Source organism: Nipponia nippon, unplaced genomic scaffold (assembly GCF_047370975.1).
Source record: "Nipponia nippon isolate SJK-2023a ecotype South Korea unplaced genomic scaffold, ASM4737097v1 scaffold_5, whole genome shotgun sequence".
NCBI lineage: Eukaryota > Metazoa > Chordata > Aves > Pelecaniformes > Threskiornithidae > Nipponia > Nipponia nippon.
Window position 1 is genome coordinate 77,138,508 of NW_028262369.1, and position 26,217 is coordinate 77,164,724.

The 26,217-nt window shown below is 38.0% G+C and overlaps 1 protein-coding gene across 5 annotated transcripts in view; it reads right to left on the minus strand.

The window, feature by feature from the left end:
* Positions 1-26,217, minus strand: part of RAPGEF4 (Rap guanine nucleotide exchange factor 4) — a 156,692-nt gene that overhangs the window by 25,403 nt on the left and 105,072 nt on the right. For all 5 annotated transcript variants that reach the window (XM_087732456.1, XM_087732455.1, XM_087732460.1 and 2 more), the window contains 11 exons: positions 20,855-20,939; positions 17,771-17,831; positions 16,942-17,018; positions 15,670-15,816; positions 14,255-14,370; positions 10,931-11,019; positions 8,564-8,642; positions 3,797-3,947; positions 2,379-2,467; positions 1,877-1,907; positions 1,556-1,634 (listed from right to left, as the gene is read on the minus strand). In XM_087732456.1, the coding sequence (XP_087588582.1) occupies positions 1,556-1,634; positions 1,877-1,907; positions 2,379-2,467; positions 3,797-3,947; positions 8,564-8,642; positions 10,931-11,019; positions 14,255-14,370; positions 15,670-15,816; positions 16,942-17,018; positions 17,771-17,831; positions 20,855-20,939 (1,004 nt within the window). The remainder of the gene's footprint in view (positions 1-1,555; positions 1,635-1,876; positions 1,908-2,378; positions 2,468-3,796; positions 3,948-8,563; positions 8,643-10,930; positions 11,020-14,254; positions 14,371-15,669; positions 15,817-16,941; positions 17,019-17,770; positions 17,832-20,854; positions 20,940-26,217) is intronic.

The window sequence follows — 26,217 nt, forward strand, 5'->3', positions numbered from 1 at the left end:
CCAGACATTACAATATTTTAAATCAACACTTCTTTTCAAGAGTCAGGAAAACTGGCTGCAAACTCTCTTAATTAGAGGAAAATAATTTTCATATTTCCAAAATAGATTTGAAAATACTTTTGGTTACAATCAGAACTTAAATCAAACTCTGCTGCAACCTGTTTTTTACAAGCAAGTATATAATTGCTGAATCAAGAATGTTGTGGATGATGAAGAAAAATACCCTAACAATAAGAATACACTTGAGTGTACAGTACAAATTGGCTCAGAGAGTAATATATGAACCCAGGCCTCTGGCTGCCTAGAAATCAACATGATAGTACATTAGCCTGCAAAAAGCAAGGCAGCCTAAAGTGACATGAATTCAAGAAAGAAGTTAGCAAAATACTCCTGCAGCTCAGCTGTCAAGCCAAGCCAAGCAGCCCCTGGGGTTATAGCTGTCCATGTATTTGCAATGTTCAGTGTGCTGCCTGCCCTATGAATGAGAAAGGTGCACCCATACAAAAGGGGCAGTTACTGCCTATCCACACAGACACAAAAAGTAGTACTTCCCTGGGAGCAGTAACTGTTTCGCTCTTCGTAGACCTAGAAGAAACACTGATATAGACAACAGAAGCTGCATGCATGGCAGGATGTCTGCTGTTCATACACAGTTACTTCCAGCTTTTGAAATGGCTCTTCCGTTGGTTTGATTTATGCCACCAGCTTTCTCAGCTATATGACCTTGCATTTTGTTCCCTTATTTTTACTGTTGTTCACTAGCAAGAGCTATCCTTTAATATCAAACACCTTGAAGCAGAAGCCATTTTCTGTCATGAAGATTGACCATTGAGAGACTGGCCCTAGCAGTTGTAAAGAAATCCTCAGATTTATGAGTTTTAAGGGGCATGTATCTTTGTTTACAATGAACAGGTCCCATCAGCAGAGCTCAGTATTTTGTTCACATAGCAGTGCTTTAACCTGCCTGAAGTGAAGGATAATATGAAAAGCCAGTACAACCGACAATGATATTCTGATACACTGCTCTAAATTTTACCTTAATCTCTTCAGAGAATCAAACAATAGCAATAGGGCAAACCAGCAGATTTTGTTTTCTAGGCTGTGTGCCACAGGGCAGAGATCCACGGCATGATTATCTGCTCCACTCCTGTCTCGCAAAGAAACAGCTGTAAATGTTAGCTGAAACTATGCAGGGGAGACAGAGGCTCTAACATGACCTTCAGCACCCACTATTTATTGAACTGCCATTACTTGCACGGACACTGTCTGTACTGGTTCTTACCTGTTTTGTTCATTCCCTATTTTAAAGGTCTTTACTTCTTCCTCTGAGGAAGCACAATGTTTGATAGCACAAGTAACTAAGGGAGAAGACCAGGAGTGCTTCAAATCAATGACAGAGAATGTTGGACTAGCAAAAGCAAACAGAGTTTGCTTCAGGCCAGGCTTCAAAACTGTAGGTAAGTACTTTTGTTTATTTTTAGACCATTTTTTTGAGAGAGACAAATTTACTGCAAATCTCAGTGACACAAGAAAACTTTGCAGAGAAGGAACTCACCTTCATCGCTGCCCCTGATAGGCTGGCGTTTCTGTGCTCTGTCATCACTTGTGTTGAACAGCTGCAGAAGAACTTTGTGCTGAAAATAAATCATCGGAATTCACATTAATGCAAAAAGAAACATTATGGTGTAAACATGAACTACAATAGATCTCGTATCAATGGCAGGAAAAAGACTAGCAATGCAAAATTTGACACAATGTTAAAAGCTATTTCTCAATGTGTTGTTTTAATATATCCATGATTACTAAACAGAAGATGTTTATTGATTTGCTGTGCTAAAGCTTTTACTTTAGAAAATGGACAAATAAATTATCTTACCTTCTTTTGTGGTGCTTTAGGTTCTTCAGAACTGTAAAAAAGTAAAGCATAGAATATATAATTAAACATTACCTGCAAGATTTTGTGTACAAAATCACCTATAGAACATGGACCACTAGTCAAACTACAACGCCAACATATTCATGTTTGCATATATGAAAAGACTAGATGATACCATAGTTAATCTATGACCAAGGAAGGGAAAATACTATACAAAGTCCATGTAAGCATGAAATAAGCATCCAGTTTAGTTTCAATGGTGTGTACATAATTTCTTATTCCTTCTCTCAACCTTTTAATGAGAGTTCAGTGTTTGCAAGAATGATGTGCAAAGAGAGGACCATAGACATTCATCCAAACAAGCTTGCATGCAAACATTCATTCTTGTATGACTGAGTGCCATTCATAGAATGGATTTTTAATAGATATAAGCCATACATTTTCTTCATTTGTTTACTGAGAAAAAGGGCAGGAGGAGGAAAGAAGCAAAAACTGTGCTTACACTTGCTTTACAACTTTCTCTAGCTCTGGAAGTTGCTCCTTTAGTGCTGCAATCATTCTAGTATCATCTGATACAGATACATAAAATTCCTGTAAATGATACAGAATAGTCTTTAAATAACTATAGGGGTAAATGAGCAGTACTCAGGATAGAGGATTATGAGATGACATCTGATAGCTTAATGATTATAAAGAATGATAATTTACATAGAGGAACACATGCTGGGCCCAACCCTCTATTACTTCTACTTGTTTATCTCCAGCTGATTTAAAGCAAGAGTTACACATGCAGAAGGGAAGCCTGATGAGGCTCCTTAGCTCACTGTGTAACCACTGACTGCTTGTGCAAAAACTGCATTTTCAGATTACCAAGGATGAAGACCATAAAATTCACAAATAATCTGGCATGATAGGGTTTTTTTTTACCCACTGCTGTTGTAGTCCTTAGTGGTTCATTTGCTACTGAGTTGTTGACTCTCAGCTACTCCAGTCTGCTACAATATTACGCTCTTTTAAACCCTACTCAAACCTGTTCCCGCCACACCTACATAAAATTGACCCAAAGAAGGATCTATGTGCTTGCAACTTGTAATTGTTCTTTAATTTCTGGACTAATGAAAGACATTATGTCTGTCTCCAAAGCTTGTCTATTATGAAAAACTTTCCCATGTGGGCTTGCTATATGTCTGTCATCCTTAAGGCCACTCTCTACTCCCCTCTGCTAACTCTTATCTTAGATTCAGTTTTAAGCCCTTTGGAGCAAGAACTTCCATTCAGCCAGTAACATACGGGATTGTGTTCCATAAACACAATATATAATAATAATGGTAATCACGATGACTTAACATGACACTGGCAGTGCATCTTATCAATACAAGGATATGGCACCTACCACAAAGACCTTACAACCAATGTCTGAGGAATTAAATTATTTTAAGGGATTTTAAGGGATCAGAAGGCAAAGATCTTAAGTTCCAATAGCTGCAGTACAGCTTTCATTCAAATGGAAAGGATTTTTGGTTTTGTAGAGTGAGAACCCACCAGCTCCTTCCTGGGACACCTCAAGCAGGCATATACAGCCCCACCAGTTCAACCTGTAGAGCCTCTGAACTATTCACAGGAAAATATTTTAAAAAAGCAAATTCATCTATTGCTATAAAGCAATCTACCCATGTAGTGCTTTGAACGGGGTCTGCAACTCTGACAGATATTTTCAGAGGTCCAGAGGATATCAATGGTTCAAGCACTGTTGTAGTGCGTATACTGTCTGCAGCTAAAAGCGAGAAAACAGTTACGAGTTTGCACTTCGAAATGACCTACTTCTCTTTAATTCGTAACAGAATTCTACAGACCGGGAACAGGCTTTCAGCTTCCTTGGTAGGTACTTCTCAGTACAATGATACAACGATTCCTTTATACCTCCAAAAAGGCCATTGCTGCTTCATCTTCTTGTAGTAAATCTCCATATAAAGCAGCCCACTGCAGAACCAGTCGAATGACTCGCCTTTTATTGTTGAGGGCATAATCCATTTTCTCCTGCTCTGTACCCTGGGAAGGCTGGGCATGATAGGTGCCACGGTGTCAAGGAAAACACTCAGTGATTGAAAAATATCAAAACTGGTACGAATTCACAAACAACTGACCTCCAACAAACCATTTTCAGAGTGTTCAAACACAACTTTCCAATATATACTTTTGATTTCTGACTGCCACTGGCATAGAGACTTGCAAACTTTTCATGTTCATACTAAAAAGTAGAGAGACAGTGAATTCTCTAAAGAATCATAGAATCCTTAAGGTTGGAAAAGACCCTTACGATCATCGAGTCCAACCATTAACCTATCACTGTCAAGTCCACCACCAAACCATGTCCTCAAGCACCACGTCTACCCGCCTTTTAAATGCTCTTTTTAAAGAGCACAGGAATGATCACAATCCTACCGTAGAGAAAGTTGCTGTAGGGGAGCAGAACAGAAATGACACTTGGAAGAATAGAGAAGAGGATTAACCGTGGAGACTGAAGAAGGATATTTCTCCTTGTTCTTCTTTGGAGACAGTTGAAGAAAAATGTCACTTTGTGTTTATTAACAATTCCAGTCTTCCATTTGTGAGGAAGAGTACCGGAATGAACGACCAGTGTTATTCCTTTTATTTTTAGAAGTTACTGTAACCCAAGGTGAACCTCAGTCCCATTATGGTAGGGGGACCTGGAAGTTTACAGCCTAGACTGACTATAGAGACATGGGGTAATACAATAAATTCTGTAGTAGCCTCATTTTACATATGAGGAAATCAGAAGTTTCCACTTTATCAAATAAAACGTATTTGGGTCACGATACTTTGTGATAGTTAAACAATAAGAAAAAATGGGAAACATTTCATTGACCTTTTTCATGATGAAGTGTCAACATTACTGAAACATGCAAATAGCAAAAAGGCCAAAAGTAACATTTATTGAAAGGAAGAAACCAAGAAAAAAGTAACGGCACAATGGGCAATCAACTGAGATAATTTCAGCCTCTAACTTATGCAAAAATGAAGAAGAATCCCCAGCAGAAACAGGATATGACAATTTGTTTGCCTACCTCTCACTGCTCAGAAGTTAACAATATATATTTAAACTGTTTCCCAATAAAGTGATGGCGGAATGTGAAGGCAGCACAGAATGAGTGCAGTTACATCTTCAACTTTTCTTCCCAAATACCAAAATTCTGATTCTGGATTGTCATGAATAATACTATTCCCAATTATATAGCAACGTTTGATATTAAAATACTGATACTCTTTCACTCACAGCAAAGTCCAGCATCCTTTCAAGGTGCACTTTCAGTTGCTCTAACAAAAGATTTTAAAATATTAATTAGAAAATTAAAATATTAATTAGAAATAAAAAATATCCAAGATATTTATTTTAAGCTTCTCATTTAGAAGCAGTTCTTTAACAAATACTAGTAAACTATAATGGGAAAAAGTATCTATTAACTCACACTTTTCAAATGATCCTCCTGCCCAAAACCCCTGCAGAGATTTCACATGCTACCAGGGTTACTGGGGTGCTCATCTGACTGACAAACTTTTAGAAATCTGCATTTTAATTTAATTCAGAAAGGTTTAAAATTACTAGAGAATTAAACATGTCAGCACATTTATAGGAGTAAATAAGTCAAAGGGTCATAAGAAGTAAATAATATATTGTAGGCTATGTGCTCTAATGTCTCAGGGAGCAAGTGTAATATTCTGCTGAGTCATTTTTCTCATGCCATTTTTACCTTTCAAACACTGTAATTATTTCATGTATTTTTACCTTCTTATTAACTGACTCACCACAGGAACTGGTAATTTTTCTGTATTTTTACTGCTCATTTATATTAATTGCTCTTTTATTAACATTATCACAGGGAAAGTCAATGAAGGGTTCTCCCATTTTTACAGGACCTACAGGATGCAGCTTCACTGCAAACTGCAATCAGAAGTAAAATATCATGTATACTTGCAACAAGTGTCAGATAATTGTAAAATATTTATCAACACCAACATGGTTAGAGTTCAATATATATATATTTCTAATTACGTGTAGCACATGCTAGGAAATGGAAGGAATTCTGAAGTCTGTTCTTCTCTGTGTGGGAACACTTAACCATATCAGGAGCTGTGCAAAATCAGCACCCATAGCTACAGTAGAATGCAAACTGTTTTGCTGTTATGATGGTAAAGGAGGTTCACAAAACATTCATACAGAAACATGCTAAAGGACTATCATCTACAGACAGCAAAAGAGGAGTTTATACTTCATAAGTATTTAGACAGTGGTCCTTTAAAGATGCACACCTGCATACATGCTCACACACTTGCATTACCCCAAGTGCACTTTTGGAGGTGCTACTGTACTTCGAGTTTTCTTTTGGGCTTTGTCCTGCCTCCCTCTGACAAGCTGTAGCTCTGAGAATTTGTCCATTTCCATCTCTGTGAAGAAGAGAGGGAAACAGGGGCCTTGGTCCGACACACAGGACTGATGTCCTGACCCAGGACAGGGGAGCATGCCCTTTGCTTCCCTATATAAAAGAAGTATGTGATTTTTTTTAATATTGCAGGATCCATATACTTTAATGACTGAAAAAAAGTGGTGTGCCAAGGGACAGCACAGTATAAGCACTGAATCCGCAACAAGCAATAATGTTACTTAGCCAAAATGGTGCACCCGTCCATTTTTCTCAGGATTAAAGAACTTACAGATGACAAAACGCTGCTGTAGAAAAAGTGAAAACCCAAATAATTTATACCCTGTACTATGCCTGAAAGCACTACAGTGGTCTAGCTCTACTTGTACTTGCACGCTGCCAGCTAAAATAGTATCCTCAGTGGGTGTAAGAAAATAGACTTGTAGAGATTCAAAATGGGGAGCTGGAGCAAAAACAGAGTCTCTGACTGAATCACCTTTCTTCGTTTTCTGTTTTCATTTCCTTACTGAGCATAACTAATCTCTCCTTAGTCTTATAGCACCAGCAAACATTTTTGCAAAGTGATTTTGCTCAAAAAAAGATGAGCTTTGTTAGCAACCTTTCAACTCTAACAATGAATTTCAATGGTACAATCAACAGAGCACAGTTTGATTTTCCATATTCAGAATGGACCAAGTAAACAATAATTCAGCTCTAGGAAAAGCTGACACTAAAGCAGTGGGATACCAGTTACTTCCAGCCCTCCTCCTCCTCTCTGAAAAGAATTAGCACGATGCCTGCCATGACCCACTTCAGACCATGGTCTTAGCCTCCTCTCCAGAACAGATTTCATCACAAGTGAATACGTATACATAAGTGACACTATCGCTTTGATATTCAGAAAAGCTTTTCCCCTATAAACAATGAGGTACATTTTGCTTATGCGTCTGATTTTCCCAGTTATTGGATATCAGAGGTATACCATTATAACTGAGAACAGACAATCCTGAGTCTCAAATGGACTGATTGAATAATATGAGCTAGATAAATCAGAAAAAAAAAAAAAACATAAGAAGTGCTGCCCTTTTCTTCCCCTCTCAAAGCTGTCAGCAACAGCATTTCGTAATACTTTTGATATCCAAAACTATGTGGTTTTGGAAAATGTGTTTGTTACAGGTATATGAACAATTTTCTACAGACCAGTTTTATGGGTCCAAAGGTTTTCAAAACAATTACTGTCCTTTCTAGGAGTAACACAAATGGATTCTCAAGCTTGCCAGACAAGGACACGATGCTCTATTTTGTGGTTTCAGGGTGTTAGCTTTCCCAGATGTCACTCGCCCCACTGAGCTTCAAGGAAAGCACACTTTCACACCAATCTGATTCTAAAAAAATAAATAGGGAATTGAAGTTATTATAGGCCTGTCAGAATTCTATAAAACAGAAAACCTTATATGTTTATTTAATGCTCCCAGTCACTTGATAGCTTCAAGTCACTGTGCACAAGGAAAACTCTCAGTGCCCAACAGCTCCCCAAACTAAATGACCTGCCAGTAACTGACTGATGGACATTTCACAGACTCCTGTAAAACATGCAGACAGTATGAGAATCACCTCCTGCTCTCGATGCTATCCACTGTAAGCTTTCATCTCCTAGGTATTCGCATGCAATTGAAGCTTCTTGCAGTTTGTTAACATTTGCTATAGACTATTATTATAGATTATTATTTTTATTCGTAACTATTAGGACAACACCTAGGAACAACTTACTCATTATTCTACTAGTTTAGGCACCCTTTTAGCAGTTTGCACCTTGCACCCCTTGAGGCAGTTTGCAGCTTGTAATCTGGACCATTGAAATCACCAAAACATAACAATCTTAGTTAAAATCTAGATGCTGTAGTTCAGCAAAAAACAAGAAAGGCAGAAAGGATACAGGAAGAGTAATCCAAACATTTATGTAATTTCACTTATCTGGTGGAGGGACAGTACATTTCTTTCCCTTGGAACAGTAATCAGCACAGGAAAGATACAGTTTTCACGCTCCGGGTCTGTCTCATCATGGGTATACACTATCCATTTCAGAGCTGTTGAGCTATGGAGAGCTGTTAGTCAGACACTGAGAACCTACCCACAAGGCACAGCCTCCATGAAACATGATGTACTTCTTGACAGAGAGAAACTTCAGTCTCATCACTAACAGGGACAGCTGCTAAAGGGTTGTAACTTTTCCCTTACAAAAGGATATTGTGCCATCAAGGCTGGGCAGAGCTGACTATTTGGCATAAAAACACAGTGCATCATAATAAAATCATTTAAAACAGAATCTGTGAAAAGAGAAGAAAGAAAACAGTCAATTAAGCTCCTGCAAACAGCTCGGGGATCACAAGAATGAGTTTTCTTTCAGCTAAAATATCTTATTAGCCCTTTGCAGATAATAAAGGAGTCTTTTTGCACTTTGTAGGCATCAAGTATGAAAATGGGGAACGAACAAATATGAGCCGCAATATTAAGCTTTTATTCTTGTCTGCATGAATTTTATTGCAGTTATGTCAACAGGCATTTGCCTGTGTCAAAGCGAAATTTGGCACAGTGAAAAAAAAAACCATCTGTGCTGAAGTGAAATATTTGGATATGCTTCTCTACAAGTCTTCTTAGCATAAGCAGAATCAGGCCTGCCACACCTGGGTACCTAAGAAGTGCTGCTGCATTTGGCTTTAGGGAACTACAATACCAGACAGCACATTTAGTATATACTACACAGGAGAAGGCAAATAGTTTAATTCTTTGCTGATTTCCTAGCAATGAGCAGAAGGCCTACAAGAGGTAAATGGACAGTCAAATTTACAGTTTTATTTTGATTCAAAAGTATCACAGCTGTTACATTTACATTAAAACATATATGAACAATACGATTGCCATTTTCTCTGGCAAAAAATAGCAAGCTATTTTTTCTGTTAAAATGATCTGTGGTAGTGCTGGTGTAAATCCCAGTTTGCCTTATCTCTGTACTTGTGACAAGGATTTATAAAGCCTGGCTGCAGAGGCCAAAATAAGTTTGGCAGTGAGAATAAACTTTATTTTACTTTTAAACTATGTGAGTCTTATATGGAATCACTGAGAAACCATGAACACAGTACGCTGGGGTATCATTTCTACAGTGCAACTTTTGAGATAAGAGAAACATTTAAAAACCCTGTAAGTAAGGGATATCAGAAAAAATATGGTGAGAGAACCGTGTAATGTAATATTACATCATTTCTTCCACTGTAATTCTTATATGAAAATATCTCTCGGTTGACAAAAATGATCTCCAGAAGGCTGGGACTTTTTCTTTGCGTAATATCCAGAGCACAGTGAATTTTAACTGTTCTTAAATTAAAGGAATGCATAAACTAAAAAATCAATTTTCCAGCACTCTGAGCTGCTGTTTCTTAAAAATAGCATTGTTTGTGAATTGTGACATTTTGTATCCCATTAAGATATAGGTAAAATCTTGTTATTGGATGTTTTGGGGAAAAGTTTTAAAAGATTTAAAAAATAATTTGTTTTAGAAAAATGTATAATACATGCATACTGTGAATAGTAAACTTGTGATTATATACTTGCAGGCTTAAAGAACAATGTTCTGCTTGTAATCCTAATAAACAGGTATGTATGAAAAGGATAATTTTTATTCTTAAAAGTGGTTAAAACACACACTGTAAAAGGATTTCTGTAATCTTTCAATTCTTCCACCATTTATGGACCACTATACAGGTTTCTCCAGTACTATGAGGTCAGTAACAGATTAACTGGATTTAAGAACATCTTTGAATATATACTTTACACATCTGCAATGTAAAAAGAACTTGCTAAAGCCATATTATGTAGCTTAATATAAAAGTCCCTGCATTACTTTATCATAATTAGGAGGAATTTTTAATGTGCCTGACTCTTTTTAAAAATTAAAATACTTATTAATAGTAAGTCAGCAAGTATCTATATCCCTAGATGTAAATTCTCTGTTCTCTTTACACTAATGAAAAGCAGCCTATTAAGTGCAGCTGCAGCAGCTTGCTTTCTTGGGACTTGGCCCATGGTGTCCTAAGTTCTTCTCTTTTGAGTAACAATTTTTCTTTCCCTGCACATGAGAAAGTATCACAAACAAGTAATTTAAATTGTGATACTTTAAATGTGATATGGATATGAAAATTTGGAAACACTTATACTAGCGTAACACAATGGCTGGAGGTATCAAGCTATTTCACAGTATTAAGCGACATCCAGAACAAGAACTATGAGTACCATTATCATCAGGTGGCAATGTGTGCTCTGTCCTGGCCTTACAGTTGTGCCTAATTAAAGTCATGACTAGTGGTCTGGCACCTTTTGAGATTTTGCTGTTCTACTCTGAACTAAAAGTACAAATACAATAGAGCGGGCTAGGAGGAGTGGATTGTTATCTTTAAATCTGGATTGCCTAGGTTTTCTCAGGGTTGTTTCAGAGCAGTGGATAGTTCTTATTCTGGGAAAAAACTACCACTAGCTGCTTGTCAAAGCATCACATCATGGTGTTCCCCCAGCAAGACCATCTTATGCAGTAATAATAACACAGCCTTTGCCATGTAGATACCTGTTGCTTCATTTAAAGTTGCTTCAGGGCGCATAGTTTCTAGAAAGTGCTCTAAAATTTTCTCTGGGGTTCCTGACATCACAATATACCTGAGGGAGGGAAAGGAGTAGTTAGCATCTCACAGGCAAAACAGCTAATCAAGAAACAGTTGTGTACCAGTGAGAAGACCAGGACTGACAAGAGCCAGAGTACAAATACCTGCTGTGACCAGAATCTCTGTGTGACTTAGGACAAATTCACTTACAATCTTTGTTGGCTTCCCCCCTGTAAAATGGGAGCAATAACTCTCTCCACTCTACCCCGGGAGTGTGATATGACAGACAGCCCTCCCTGCACAAGTACTCCAGTATAACACCACAGTTGCACCGCAATCAGCAGAGCTGCACTGGTGCAAACCTGGGAAAGTGCAATCAGAAATGCTTCTCCACTGAGAATAAATATCTCAGTAACGATAACAATTCACAGTCATTAGAGGGTCTTATCAGACTTACTGTGAGTATGAAATGAGAACTGGTATGTATTGGTGTCAGAGCAAGGAAACAATTTCTTTCAGCATCTCTGACAGGGGCTGGCCTGAGAAGATGGGGGCAGATAATGAAACAGCACACTGTATCTTCAGATTTGTGCAATGCCTTAGATAGCCGAAGTAAGTAAGTTTTTCAAGTGCATAAACTTAGGATTGTACCATTTCCTGGAGTACATTTAGGAAGGTGAGAGAACTAGTGCAATAGTGTTTTTCTGCTTCGTGCAAAAACACTGGCAAGATTTTAAGTACCAGCAGAATATCACAGGTTATTGCTAAACTTGTCCTGTTGTCTTTTTTTTCTTTCCTTACAGATCGGATTTTTCTATCTTTCCCTCCATTCTTTCAATCTTTGCATCTTTTTTTTCCTTTTTTTGGAATCCAACTGATAAAGTATGAAACTTAAAAAAAAAAAAAAAAAGAGAAAGAAAGAAAAAACCCTGAGAAGTGAAGATACTCTGCTCCTGCTGAGAAATAAGTGGTGGAGCAGAGCTCCTGGGAGCTCCTCCTCACTTTGAGCGCTGACCGTCACAGTTCTTTTACCTGCCAACCCCTTTGGAAGAACTGTATTGATGTCCCAAGAACACAAACACTTGTTAAGCCAGTGCACATTCTCGCAGAGATACTAACCAAGTATCTAAGCGAGTGAAGCAGAGAAATCACAGGTTGCTGTACTCTGAATATGAAAGTGAAAATGAACAGTGAAGTGACTTGCAAGGCTGCTGAATTCACCCTGCATGAGTGTGATCACCCATAAAGAGTTAGATCTTGGGAGTGAGAACTTCAGAGCTAGTCCTTCGAAGTGAAACTGTCACTGTTTGAAAGCATGGCTCGGGGAGCTATGCAGGAGCTATGCCTCCTCAGTAGAGGAGGCAGTAGAATCCAAACTGCAAACTGAGAGGATCTGCTCCCAAAGTGAAGTTTTCCCCACGACTAAGATGAAGAAAATGAGTTTCTTTGTTGACTGGATATCTCAGGGAACAACTTTGGGATGCAGAACACTTCTCTAGTGCGAATGCTACGTACCCGCTTAGGGAGCAAAGCCCAAAGGGCAGCTCATCTGAAGAGCTATGAGAGATATCAGCTACCCAATTAAGGGCAAAGCAGCAAGCCTGCTAAGCTTCTCTTTTGGGCAGAGTGATTTTCAAAAAGTACTTCCAGTAACACATTCTGGAAATCAGAATACAGTAGTAACTTCGATTTGGACTTTCAAGCATAAATGTAGCCACTTACTCTATTTACTAACAAAAGAAGCAAAAGAAAAGTCATCTTGAAAACGAGTGAACTCACTTTGAAAGATTTTAAACAAAAAGACACTTCCAACACACTATTAACAAAGTAATCTGACTGCTGAAAAGCAGACAGTGAACTTTCAAGGTAGCTTCCTCTTTTGTGTAGCTTATGTATATTTGTCATTGTTATCAGCAAAAGCTCCCTTGCTGGCACACTGATAGTACCCAAACGCTGACCAAATGCGTAAAATATTTACAGAAATGAAGTTCTGAGCTTTACCTGAAAATATTCCTGGAATGTAAACTCTAAAATACAGCCTAACTTAACCAGGCACCATAAATGTCTCTAGCTATTTTTATCAAATTCTGAACAAGAACATGTTAAATAATACAAATAATGCTGGTGCAAAGAGTTTGCAAGGAAGTTAGTGTTTGAAATATGTTTAAACGAAGCTTTCACTTTTGAAAGCATTAAAAATATATCAGACCCAAGAAAATGGATTTAAATCTATGACCAAGTTGCTGTGCATTGCAGCTGCTGTTGCAAATCCACTGGCTGCAGTCAAGTTCCCCTCATTTAGACAAAGAAAAATTTGTTGTAAGAGTACATGTTTCCCTGGTAGCATAGTTTGTTTTTCTAATAGATCAAGTGAAAGGTGAAATGGCAGTTTCTGAAATATATGAACTGTGTATATAAAATACAAGGAATGGTTTATTCAACTCGTCACAGTTCTTTACGAATCTTTATATTCAGTTATGCAGATAAAATAGGTATATGAAATCCCAGATCAGATAAAAACTGTACCCAAAATATCTCACAGTAAATTAGCTCTTTCTTTGAGAAAAAGTAAGGTCCAGGATAAAGGATTAAAAACTTCTTGGTGCTTATTTTGTTGGAGCTGTTCGAGCATTTCTGAAGAAAATTGTGCATCCATTTGCAAATAACACCTTTACAAAGCCTTTAGGGCTTTTACCAACATTTGGAATGATAATAGCCTCACTCTACTCTTATCACAGTAGTATCCAAACAGAATTGTACTTTTTCCCTTTCTGTAAGAAAGTAAAGAAAATATAATGAATATTGTTATTACAGTGCAAACCTATTCTGTAAGATAAGCTGTGTGACTCTTATTGCATGAGATCTTTGTTTTGTATATAAATTGTACCTAGCAAACTCTTATTAGAATCCAGAGCTCAAAATCCAAAATGAAAATATCTGTACTTAACAATAAAACAATGTATTTTCCTCACGTCTTTTACACAGTAGCTCAGATTAATAGGGTTTCAGCATTCTCCATGTGCAGTCTATTTAGAAGCTATTACATGAGATAAGTATTTACAGTGAGATCTTTAGAGAATTATTGTGTAAAGACATAGAACCAGTGTGCTGCTGGAGATGGATATATTATCCAGTATGGCGCATGTGATGTGCTGATGATTAAAAAAAAGAAAACTTTATATGCACTGCATTCTTCCATAGAAAGGGGGAATATGCTATTGTTTGGATAATAATACCATATGAAAAGGTTAATCAATGTCTGACATTTGCACTATTGAATGAAAACATACTTGTGCTGAGGCTGTGAATTTCCTTGATTAGAAACTCTGTTTCCTGCTGGGATCTTCTCCAACACCAAGACATCTTGGTCATGTTCTTTGAGTCTTACTGTATTTGCTTCCACATCCTGCAAGACAAATTACATTTAATAAAGTAATTCCACCCGATTTGGCTGATTAGTTACTCTGAAAAAGTGCACGACTTTCAAACACAAAAGACTGGGGTTGGCTCTTTTCCCCTGTATTTATCTATCTTTATTCTGCTTTTCTCACAGGCAGAATCAAGAGGGAAGCACTGGCACTGGGGGAAGAGGCAGACAATTATGGGAGGGACTAGAGCAAGAACCATGCGAAAAATCTCTGGCTATGGCAAAGGAAAAAAAGTTTATCAAAAACCAGAGTCCCCTCCCAAACTTCCTATATGTAATGTAATCTCTATCCCCACTTTTATATGAACATCATTATCTATAATCTGACTTTTCTCTTTAAAAAAAAAAGGCACTTAAAAATGGTCTTAGCTTAGTAAACTGTCAGTAAACTTTTCATTTTCTACTACCAGATCACAGTAGAAAAAGAAAAAAAAAAGAATCAAATACAATGTGCATTCAAATAACATAGATGAAAATCAGTAAGACCACGGACTTTGATCTTCTTTAAAGTATCAACCAAAGCTAAATCAGTTGGAAGTCTCCATGGCCAACCCAACCTTACTGCCAATGGGATCCTTGCTCCCTTTTGTACAGTAAACACAATCTTACCGCATTTTTTGAGCACAGTACTCCGTCTGGACTGGCTTTATTGCTGCAATACTGGGCATGTATACATTCGAATACAGGATGATACCGGTTTTGACTTCCTATACTACGAATGATTGCAAAACAGCCTGTATTTACAGAATTACAGCTGGACTTTGGAACACATTTGCCCTAACGTGAATAACTGTAAAATTAGTCTGGGAGTATCCTTCTAGAGCTCTCTGATAAAGACATCTGTGTATTTACCTGTAGCTTATTTAATTTGCCACTTGATTCTGCCTTGAATCTATTGAGTTTAAGGTACCTGACACTGACCTATCTGGGAGAATGGATGATCTCGTTTTATTCAATATTTGAATGGAAGATCACCCAGAAATCCTGGACAGCATAAGGCAAAACCTAGCACTTCTAGGCAATTCTAGGCAACAGAAATGCAAGAGACAAAATATCCCAATTGATCCCATTATCGTGGCTGAGCTAGGAACAGAAAAAGAGGAAAGATTATTAATATATTCTTTACTTGATCTTCTAGACTGTCACACCTCCGTTCTGCAATTAGGGACACTTCAAACAAGATTATCAGTATCAATACATCCATAGAAATAAGACAGACTCTAGAAAAATTTGCAAGTTCTGATACCATGCTGTTGGGTTGGCCCTTCCCACTCTTACCCTAAGGATCCTGTTGAAGTCCTCCTTGTCTACTCTCAAGAAGTGGCAGTTGTCTTCACGCAGAACAATGGATGCTGCTCTGGGAGCATCATTCACAAGCGCTAACTTGCCAAAATCATCTCCTTCGTGTAGAGTACATACCACACCCTGCACAGAGCAAAACATTTACATGCAGAAACCCATCATTACACTGGATTCTATTAAAAGTCCTTGTACAAACACCGGACTTCACAATCAAATACCAAAACAAATCTATTTGGCAGGGAATCAACAGCCAAAATAATGACTAGGAAACAATACTTGATAGCCGGTTATTACTATTACTAAAGAAAGGCAAGAATAGAAAAGAATTGTCTTGTTCTCTGAAATTACATTCAGCTTGAAGGACTCTTCTAGCCCTGCTGAAGACAGAAAGTTGTTGAGTTGTTTGTTTTTTATTTATAGAGGCCCTAAAAAATAAAATCAAGTTTGCAGAAATAACATATAACACCACATCCCCAGCTGGTGTAAATGAGCTGTGCTCCACTGACTCCAATTTATAGTAACAGAGGATCTGGCCCACCCAGTGATGTAAAAAATGTAGCTGAATATGGGTTACTTAGGAACAGACTTAGCACCAGGGCCTCTATGCTAGATTTTGGTGAAACGCCTCGTGTTCAGAATGGAGGATTCTCAGTCACTGAATGAGAAATCAAGAGGGAAGCAGGGATTTTTAAAGATTCAAGGGATGGCTGTATACTAAAGTCCCATTTTTTGCCTTGAAAAATCTCTTTCATAAACAGGAAATTTAATAGAAATGCTTTTCAATCTATAGCTTAACTAAAACGAAGAGCTGGCATAAATCTGGGAGGTGTTCATCCAAGCTGAGAACCACTAGTCACAAAGCAGTACTTCTGTCAGACATGCCTGACATGCATGAGAAAAGTTAGTCATACAAATGCAAGAGAATATGGTGGTAAAGGGACAGGGCAAAAACCCCTAGGAGACAGAAGTCTGGCAATTCACCAAATTCCAGCAAATGACTTTGTCCTAAAGATACTGATGTAAATCTGCTGAATTATATTCAGAAGGTGTGTAATATATCCCAAAATTATACAGCAATCAACTGGAAGTATAATCAGTGAAACCACTGGATCATTTCTTAATAAAATTACATTCAATTTGTTTCCTCAGACAAAGCAATTTTGCTCTAAATTAAACTGTATTCCTTCAAAGTTTACCCTTACAATTTCAATAATAAGAATCATATAAAAAGGCTTCTGAAAAAAATACCTTGCCATAAATGACTACGTTTACTGATCCCTTTAGGATAATGTACCAAGAAGTACCTTCTTCTCCCTGATTAAATACTACAAGAGAGAGAAAACATTTTATGGTTATGGAATATAGTTATTCAAAATATAAATGGGCCAGATTCTGCACTCAATAAAATTCAAGGTAACTCTACTGCAGTCATATTAATGTCTACCTTGAAAAAGGGCATACTATGATTTTAAAAGCAATTGCCTTCAGATTTTAGAAAAAAATCCCCACACCCATATAGTAGTTATTTTATTACACTGACGTGAAAGTTGCTTTTATTTTCCATGACAATTGCAACGACGACTTTATCAATACATGTCAGGTTATCAATTACTAATCAGCACACAGATTTGGATCCCACCAGTAGCCCCATGTTCTAACCCAATTCTCTAGTGGCTGTGAATTTGACATTCATTTGCTAAAACTTCTCAGTATAAACACATCTGAGTAATTTAACATTTTAAATCCCTTATTTTGTGCAGCAAGTTTTCTTTTAATATAAGGATATTATTAAAATGTATTTTAAATAGAGATTGGTCCAACCCAAAATTCTAGATAAAAACACACCCAAATTGTACGTGATACATACATCCAACCAAGGATCTAGAATTAATTTTGATACTGTCCCTGCAATCAGCAACAGACTAAGCCAACACCTATTACCCCAGGTTTTAAACACTGAGCGCCCGTCAAGTTTGAAGAGTGCATTCAAGTTTTGCTCTTGTCATTTAAACATTAAGAATTTAAATGTTCATGCCACAGATGAGAAAGAAGATCTGACAGGAATCCATTTACTTACAGACCGTTCCTGCTTTGGGATGTGACTCAAAAATGAGGACACCTGCTAATTCTCGCTTTACCTTAAAACAAAGAGAGAAAAATTACAGTTTTTATATGTATCTTATTCTTCCTGGTGAGAGGAAGCCACGTTATATATACCAGTCGCTGCTTTCCTTCCCTCTGTATCATTTAGCACTCATTCAGAGTCACACAGCCAGACAATGGTCTGCTTCACTTGATGTCCTATTTCCTACCGATTGATCGGTTTTACAGAACATGAGCCTCTACATTTCCTGGTTCCAAATGGCTCAGACAAGGGCATCTTTAAGATACAGGTCTCCACATCTTTCTTCATACACACACAGGTGAAACCATCATTAACAATTAACATGATGGAAAAATTCAAATGGTAAGAGCTGATCTATTACAGGAGATAGCTAGCAATTGTCAATTACTTCATGGGGCTCTGCAGTACTCCTGTTCTTCCCTGAGAAATCAGTACCCTTCCCCTTACTGGCGTAAGTCTGGCCACTTCTGCTGTGTCGAGCTGTGAGTCACAGCCATCTGGACCTGCTGAGGCCCCTCTCCACCTGATAGCTTCCTAGGCAAAACATCCAGCTCACTACCTCTTCCAGGAACTGGAGAATGTGACACTGCCCTTGGCATCAGCCTGCTCCTCACTGGGTTCGTATTTCTCTGGTTTGATTAGTTCTTATGACTGACTGGGCAGTTGCCTCTAGTGAGACACTGTTTACAACTGCTTTTTCTCACTGTAAACACTGTTAGCGTTATTTCACAAAATAGCAGCAGCACTGGGAACCTCATATTATCCTGAGTTTTCCTATGTGCTACATGTCTCTCCTCATACAACCGCCAGTCTCCAAGGGCTTGGAGGCCCATTTCCAAGCAGTGGGATTCTTGTTCTCAGAGAATGTCAGCTGGTCACAATCCACGTTTCAGAACTACCACGGTTCAGTGTAACTTAACCGTGCCAAATACAGACCAAAAGCTGGCTCCAACATATATTTAGCAGTAGTATTTTCACACCGTTCTCCTCACTGTTTTAATTTTAAAAAAATTTCAGGCCACGAAGAAAAACTTGTGGAGGAACTCTCAAATTCTGGACACAATCCAGATGAGAGTCTGGTGGCTGCATCTCCCAAGATGGGAGGACAAATTCAGGCTCTGATGTCCTAAAGGCACCCACCAAACCTTTGCTCAGGCACCAAGCATGAAAGTACCACACCAGCCACCTCTGCCAGAACTCTTTCTTGACAGCCAGTGCAAAGCACTCCCTGTTTGCATTCTGGAGAAGAAGAGGGATAAACAGAGGTGTTTGGACAGGTTTTTTTAGTATACTGACCAGTGATCGCACCCACAGGCCTGTGATTCCTGTAACAATAAGCTCACCAAACTCTTTTATAACCTCTGCCTGAAGGCAATGATGCTGTCATAAGGACAGGAAATACAACCCCACTAGCACTGTTCTGCACATTGTAGAGAGTGTTCCTATCCATGTATACCCTCAGATGTCTTCTCAGTTGTTTCAGTCATTTCCTTTGCAGTGAATGAATCCTCTTGATGAAGTCAAGAATTTGATTTGTTTTTAACACGGTATTATATAATTGTTTTTCATTCATACATTAACTTCACAGGCTTCTCTAGCAGGGATTAGTTCACCACCATGCAACTTGAGTTTTACCCATTTTACTTCCTGCTGCTTGTGGCACATCTAGAAAACTTATTACTTTAGGAATTATGCCTTGCTTAAAATGAATAAACATTCCATTTGCTTTCAAGTCGATTGACCATTAATCTTCTGGTTCATAGGAGCAATGCTGTCTGTTGCTCCTCTGAAGATTTCCTCTAAGCTAGTCATGGTTTCTGTCCTCTGCTTTAGTTCATGCTGCATGCAATAGGCTGCCATTTCCAAGTTCTTACTAAAAACATGGAATCAACGGCACTTATTCAAAATGCCAAGTATTTCTTGCAGTTTGTATCATTTGCCATACTTGTTCTATATGCTACTTGCTGTGGATTCTGACCTCAAGTCTGAAATTCTTCTGAGCTAGAAATATTTTGTGTTTCGGATTTTTTTGTTCTGGGTTAAGTCTGTAGTATCAAGAGGACTCTCTACTCCCTCTCAGTATCTGTCTGTCTTGGGTAGTTTATTTTGTTTAATTTGAAAGGGTCATTTCTGGACCTTACAGAAGTTTTTCTTTAAATACTTTTTTCCTACATACCAGGGATGCTTAAGAATTTTGGCTGGCTGTTCCCTCTTAGTTCAGTTACCAACTCTGGATGCATATTCTTTTTGAAAACCATTGCTCAGGTGTTATATGTTTGCACAGAGTACTATCATTCTGTAATGCAGTTTCATAATTAGCTGCATCTATCCAAGTTAGCTGAGAATTACTGAAAATATCAAGAGCTTCCAAAGAAGCTATTGTCAAACATAAATCTACTTTCTGACTGGCTTCTTGCTGCTACAAAGTAAAGTGCTATTTAGCTTGTTTCAGTTGCCTACACAGTGTGTCAACGATGGTGAGACTTTGAACAGTTGCATTCTCTACTCCAGGCATTTTCTCTATTTCATTTATTCTTGGTTCTCTGCACTGTTCTTGCCCACTCAGAGAGAAGATGTCTGATGAGGTTTCCTTCACTCAATGACCAAACTCCAAGCAGCCAGCACTGCACAGTACACCTTTCTGCACTGTGTAATTCCTCCTCCTAACTGGTTCAAGACAAGAGTTCTTATAGCACATAAATCAGACATCTATTCTGCAAAATTCAGTAGCACCACAGTCCCAGGTGGCAGGTCAGATTACATGCATCTTAATTTAAACTCAGATATGGACCCAGACAGAGGCACCTGTGCCAAGTGAGTGAGGTAGGGGCTGTGCAGAAAAACATGAAGAGTATTATATCTGATATCCAAAAGACAACCTAGATCTGCATAGTGCTTGGGTGGTCCTCACAGGTGGGAATAAATTCTTTGCATGGAAAGTATAAATGGAAAGGGTTGTAGGCACTCCAATAAAGCACCAGAAGTCAAAATTCAACCTCCCTTTTGGTGATAAGTTATATTTTTAAAAATACTTACTGTGGTAGAAAGATGAGATAAGGCCTTAATGTGAAGAAGTTCTTCATATATAATTTCTAGGTCATCTACAGTTCTCTGGCCAGGCCTACAGAGAAAAGATAAAAAGGACAGCAAAATGCAATAAATGCCCAAAATAAATGCTTCAGAGAAGTACAAAACAACACAAAATGCTGTTGTAGTGTCTACTGAAGGGTACATCCTCACTAAACAGGAACTGAACGATGGTCCTGGCTGGAGGACTGAAACACACAAAGGATGGAAGTGCTATGAAACCACCTGAATGACATCGAGCAGCAGCCATGGCAACCACCTTAGAGAGATCCTGATAGGTAGCTTTCCTGATGAAATCAAGTGTTCTATATGTAAAATGGTCAGATAAATCAGAAATGGTACATAAAGATCTGTTCCTTTCAAAAGGACTCCCGTGTGTGGGACCTGCACTATTTTCACATGCGGCACTAATTAGTTGTAGCAAACAGACAATAGTAGTGGTTTGTAAAGGGGTACGTGAATTTCTGCTGAACAAACTGGAAGAGACAGAAGTGCATCTTGGAGGACAGTAAATGACTGCTATAGAGTTAATGGTGAGTACTGCTGTTTAGCCACAAAGGTAAGTAAGAACCACTCAGTGGTTTCAACTTCTCTCACTGAAAAATACAAGAAGCTGCCATTAATAAAAAGCATGCATTGATGAAGGAATAATCCTCCTATAGCACAACAAGGAATAAGACTGCCACTGTGACTGAAATAATTGCATTTCTGTAGCCTACACATTGGAAAATTTTCTGATTGCTAAAAAAGGACACAAATACTCTGAGGACTGCAGTGTGTCAGAGATGCTTTGGAGGATCTAATAAATGGTACCCATGAGAAGGAGTTGTAGGAGCTTGTGAGTAACTCCTAATCTTTTTCCCACTCACAAGATTCTCTTCAGTTAAAGTGTCTAATACAACTTTATTTTCTAAAAGGAAAAATTCTCATGTGATATAATTTCAGACAGTGCATTGGAGTTACATACACACACAGAGAAGAAAGCCTTTAAAGCATTATCCCAAGTTACTTTTATAGGACTAAGTCCTTCCAAACAGTACGTTTTAGATTTGTGAAAAGCAGAATATAAGCAATTAAATTAATGGGCCAAAAACAGAAGAAAAGAGCCACCTAGTCATAAGAAGGGAGAGAGGATAAATTTAAGATGTGAGGAAATGGGATACAGGACATCCAGTCCAGGGGCAGGAGTTTCCAAGGAGAAGGTTTACATGCTCGCATTAAGAACAGGCTAGTGCGCAGTTCCAAACCCCGCTGCCTGCAATGCATGGCGTCAAAAGAATTAACAGCACAGTTGAAACTCTGGACAGCCCTAAAAGAAATGTCACAATGAACCTTTCTGATAGAAGTTTTCCTCCTAAAATGTCAATATTACAGGAGATTCTAGCATCTAGAGGATCAGGAAAGTCATATAAAGAAATATAGCACTCTACAGGTTTTATGCCTAACCCTCTCTTGGTTCAACAGTCTGTCTAAATCATGTGTGAGGCAGAGGGAGTACCCAGCAATCATGTCACTCTGGAGTTACATTGCATCTTTTTGCAAAAGAAGTTTGATGAAGGAAGTACTGAAGAAGTCATAGAAAACATAAGGACAACTGGCATCTTCTTTGCTAAGCAAGCTATATTTTTCATCTGTTCTTCACTTACCAATGACATGCATTTATTGTTACCCAGATTAAAGACCAATTTAGACAAAAAACATTTTAGATGAAATTATTCTTTTCTCATACAGAATGGAATAAACTGTTAAGGGAGAAACAGAAACTGGTTTGGTACTGCTATGCCCTCTAGTGACTCAAAATACTCTTCACTATTTCTACATTTGGCTTGAAATTATAAGGCTGCCACTCCTAGTGATTTATGTGGGGCAGTAGCAGCTTAATTAAGTACAGAATAAAGCTAAGCCAGCACTAGCTACCTTTCACTGGAGGTTTAAGAAACACAAGGTAAGGATTTTAACAAATAATACTTCCCATAGGAAGTAACAACTTTAATTTTATTACATGCTTGCAAAACCAGCATGTCTTGGAAAATGGAAAACATAGTGTAACAAATTAACAAATTTCTACATGAAATTAAAATATAAAAGGATGATGTCTTACTACATCAGACCTCTATCAAGACAAAAGGGTACACTCTTCTTTCAGTATGTCCATTTGCCTCCTGTGTTAGCACACCGGGGGGACTGACAATCTATCGTGGATGTAGCCAGTCTTTACTTCTGCTTCTGCAGATGTCACATGGAGAGATATTAGCCATCACTGCTTCTGTAAAACCTGTGTGGTGACCCACTGATGTTGATTTGTAGGATCCTGCTGTGTAAAGACCTAGTTTCTGAAGGGGACACATTCTAACAGCAATAGCTGGTTATAGACAGGATAATAAATGGAATAGGTAGAGAACGAGGCCACACTTTAATGGACAGGAGAACTCAGGTGATATTAAGTGATCAATAAAAACTGTTCAGTGTTTGGAGAATTTATCAAGGTCAGTGACATTGAGCTTCTCTGTGACTAGGATGTTGACAATAACATAGTACTTTGCCATTGATAAACCATGTATGCACAAGCAATATAATTGATTATTTTTCTTACACAGCTAACCAGAAAATTCTCAGATAATAAGAACAAGGGAAAAGATCAGAGACCCCATAACATTGTGATTATACATTAAACAAGCATATATTTCCAGAGTGAAAATTTTGTCTTCAAGTACCATAAAGAATATATAGGAGACATGAATAATTTTACCCACTACCTGTGTCTGAATGTGAAAGTGAATGCAGGTTCACTTACTCTAGCAAGGAAGCTAATTACATAATCTTTGTACTTGAATCAGTGCTCCTTGATTAACTCCATAAATACCATTTACCACATACAATACCTGTAAACCTCAGTGAACTGATATGTGGAAAGATAATCTGTATTTCCTGTCCCAGGAATAACACTTGGTTTATTAAATGTCGCCGGCAGGAAACACCACCAAGGACTATGTAACTTAATACAGTCTTTATGGAGAAATCCAGTATGGTTCTTACTATTAACAGCTGGGTGGGATATCTAAATAAAAATTTTTAAGAACAAGAGAATAAATTTATCTTGCTTAATTTTTACAAGACCTTAAAGAAGCTATAGATTCTTAGCAATAATTAAATTGTTATTTTATTATATATATTTTTTGTGCTGTTTACCATCTTTAGATTTGTTTTCACTTCCTCTCCCTAGCATCCTGTTGAGCTTACTTCTGCAAGTGACATTAAAATTTGATTACTGATCACACGTGGAATCAAACACTCTTTGTACTGAGAAAAAAATTTGCTGAGTGAAGTCACCAAGACTATATAACACAGACTTATTGTTCCAGTCATACTGCTAATTTACTGTAGCCTAGAGTATTAAAAAAGAATATAATCCATAACATCCTGTGAGTTAAATACTGTTGTCTGATGAATATCATTCTTCCTTTAAAGACTCCTGTTATTATTGTGTTTAGCTTTGTATTATAGCATCTTATTTAATTAGGGTTTACCATCAAGTTAGCTATATCTGAACACCATTAAAATAAAACAAAAATAACTGGAAAAATGTTTTCAGGATGTATTTTCATACTGAAAGATTGAAAAGCTTGTAAGGAAGAGCTGTGTTAATTCTATAATATTTTTTCCAGGCACTTGCTCGAGGTCTGCACCTGTGCTCCAGGCATTATAAGAGGCAGAGAGCTGTGTTTTCTACTTCACAAAAAGCTATTTTCACATTCACAGTGTATGTGTTTCCAAAGAAAAAAAGCCCACCCAATAGCAACAAGAGCCTGCCAAAAATTTCCCTGAGCTCTATTCTGTTTTTTAAACTATAGAACATTCTTTCACAGTTTGACAGTTAAAATGCTGCAGTTAATGTAATAAACAGAGAATTTTTTAAGTCGGCTGTCAAAACAAGTGACACTTTTTGCTAGAGATTTTCAGATTTTGAACAATAGAAAGTACCTTTCAAAGCAACAGCTTCATTATACAATCAAATTCTCAAAGTAATCTTCTCATCAAAGAATATTGTCTTATTTCTTTCAGGGTAATTATCTGAGTTCTGCAACCTCTCCGGAAATGGTGACTATAATAAAATGCAGCTGTGTTGGTTTGAAAATTGTAGGTCCTGCTCAGGTCAGCTAGAGCCAGTGTCTCTGAAGCCCTGACAATTCCTTGAACTTTTGGCAGCTGTAATCGTGTCTAGTCAAAACTAGCAGGACTCTGAGGATTCATGGAGATTTTAACAGCTTTGATACAGCACAGCCTAGGGTGGATCTTCAACTAACAAAATCATAACGCATGTAAACTGAATACTAGAACAGTAGTTAATATGGTGCCTGACAGTACAAGCATGCTTCCATGAGCAAAGGGCAGCAAAAATAAGCACCTTCAGGGATAGGGAAAGATGTCAGACGGTTGTCAGTCTTGAGAAAACCTCTTTCTGCTCACTATGTTGCATGAAAAATCTCCTATGAATATTCTTTCGGGCGATGCTGTGCAAGTAACGACACAGAACGGAGAGCAATACTTTCCACAGCATCATTCAGGCCTTTCAGCTCTCTGCAAGGAGTGTGGATGATAATCAACATTGATCCTGCCAGGGTAAACTTACACTGGCTGCTTTGAAAGTCATGATGGAAAGCAAATGTAGCAGGCAGCCAAAAACCATGATAACCTAAGGGGACAATTCTCTAAGAGCCAACCTGCTCAGTCAGCCTGAGGCAAAGGAGATAGTGCAGAGGTGTGGGGTCACAGCACACATAGCACTGCTCACAGTCTCCTAATGACTGGCATCTGCTCATGGGTGCAAGAAGCCCTCTTTCACTCCTCAGTGGAGAATGCACAGGACATCTCTGTGAGGAGAAAACACCTCACTTCCCTAACACCATAACGGTTTATGGAAGCACCATGCTCACAGTTTGGTTTGTCTATCTGTTTTGTGCGACAGGGAGCGAGTGCTCCTTTGGTTGTGTTTGACTAGACCTCTAATAAACAGAGGAAAGAGAACTTATACTTTTAAAACTATTGCTGCCTGGCAGTGTTACTTATTCTTACAAGCACAAGTATCTGATGGCACTTTTTGAAATTCAATGTTTTTAGCAAGTTTTTGGAAAAGTGCCATCTAAATGAGCTTATGATCTAAAGAGACAACACAGGGACAAGAATGGAGCAGGGAAAGGATACAAATGGAAACAGAACAGGAGCAAGCACTTGTGTTAAGCGGATTCAAAACATTTTTAGTATAAAAATTTTTCTCACGCTGTAGGCAGGGCCCAATCCTATCCCATAGCAAA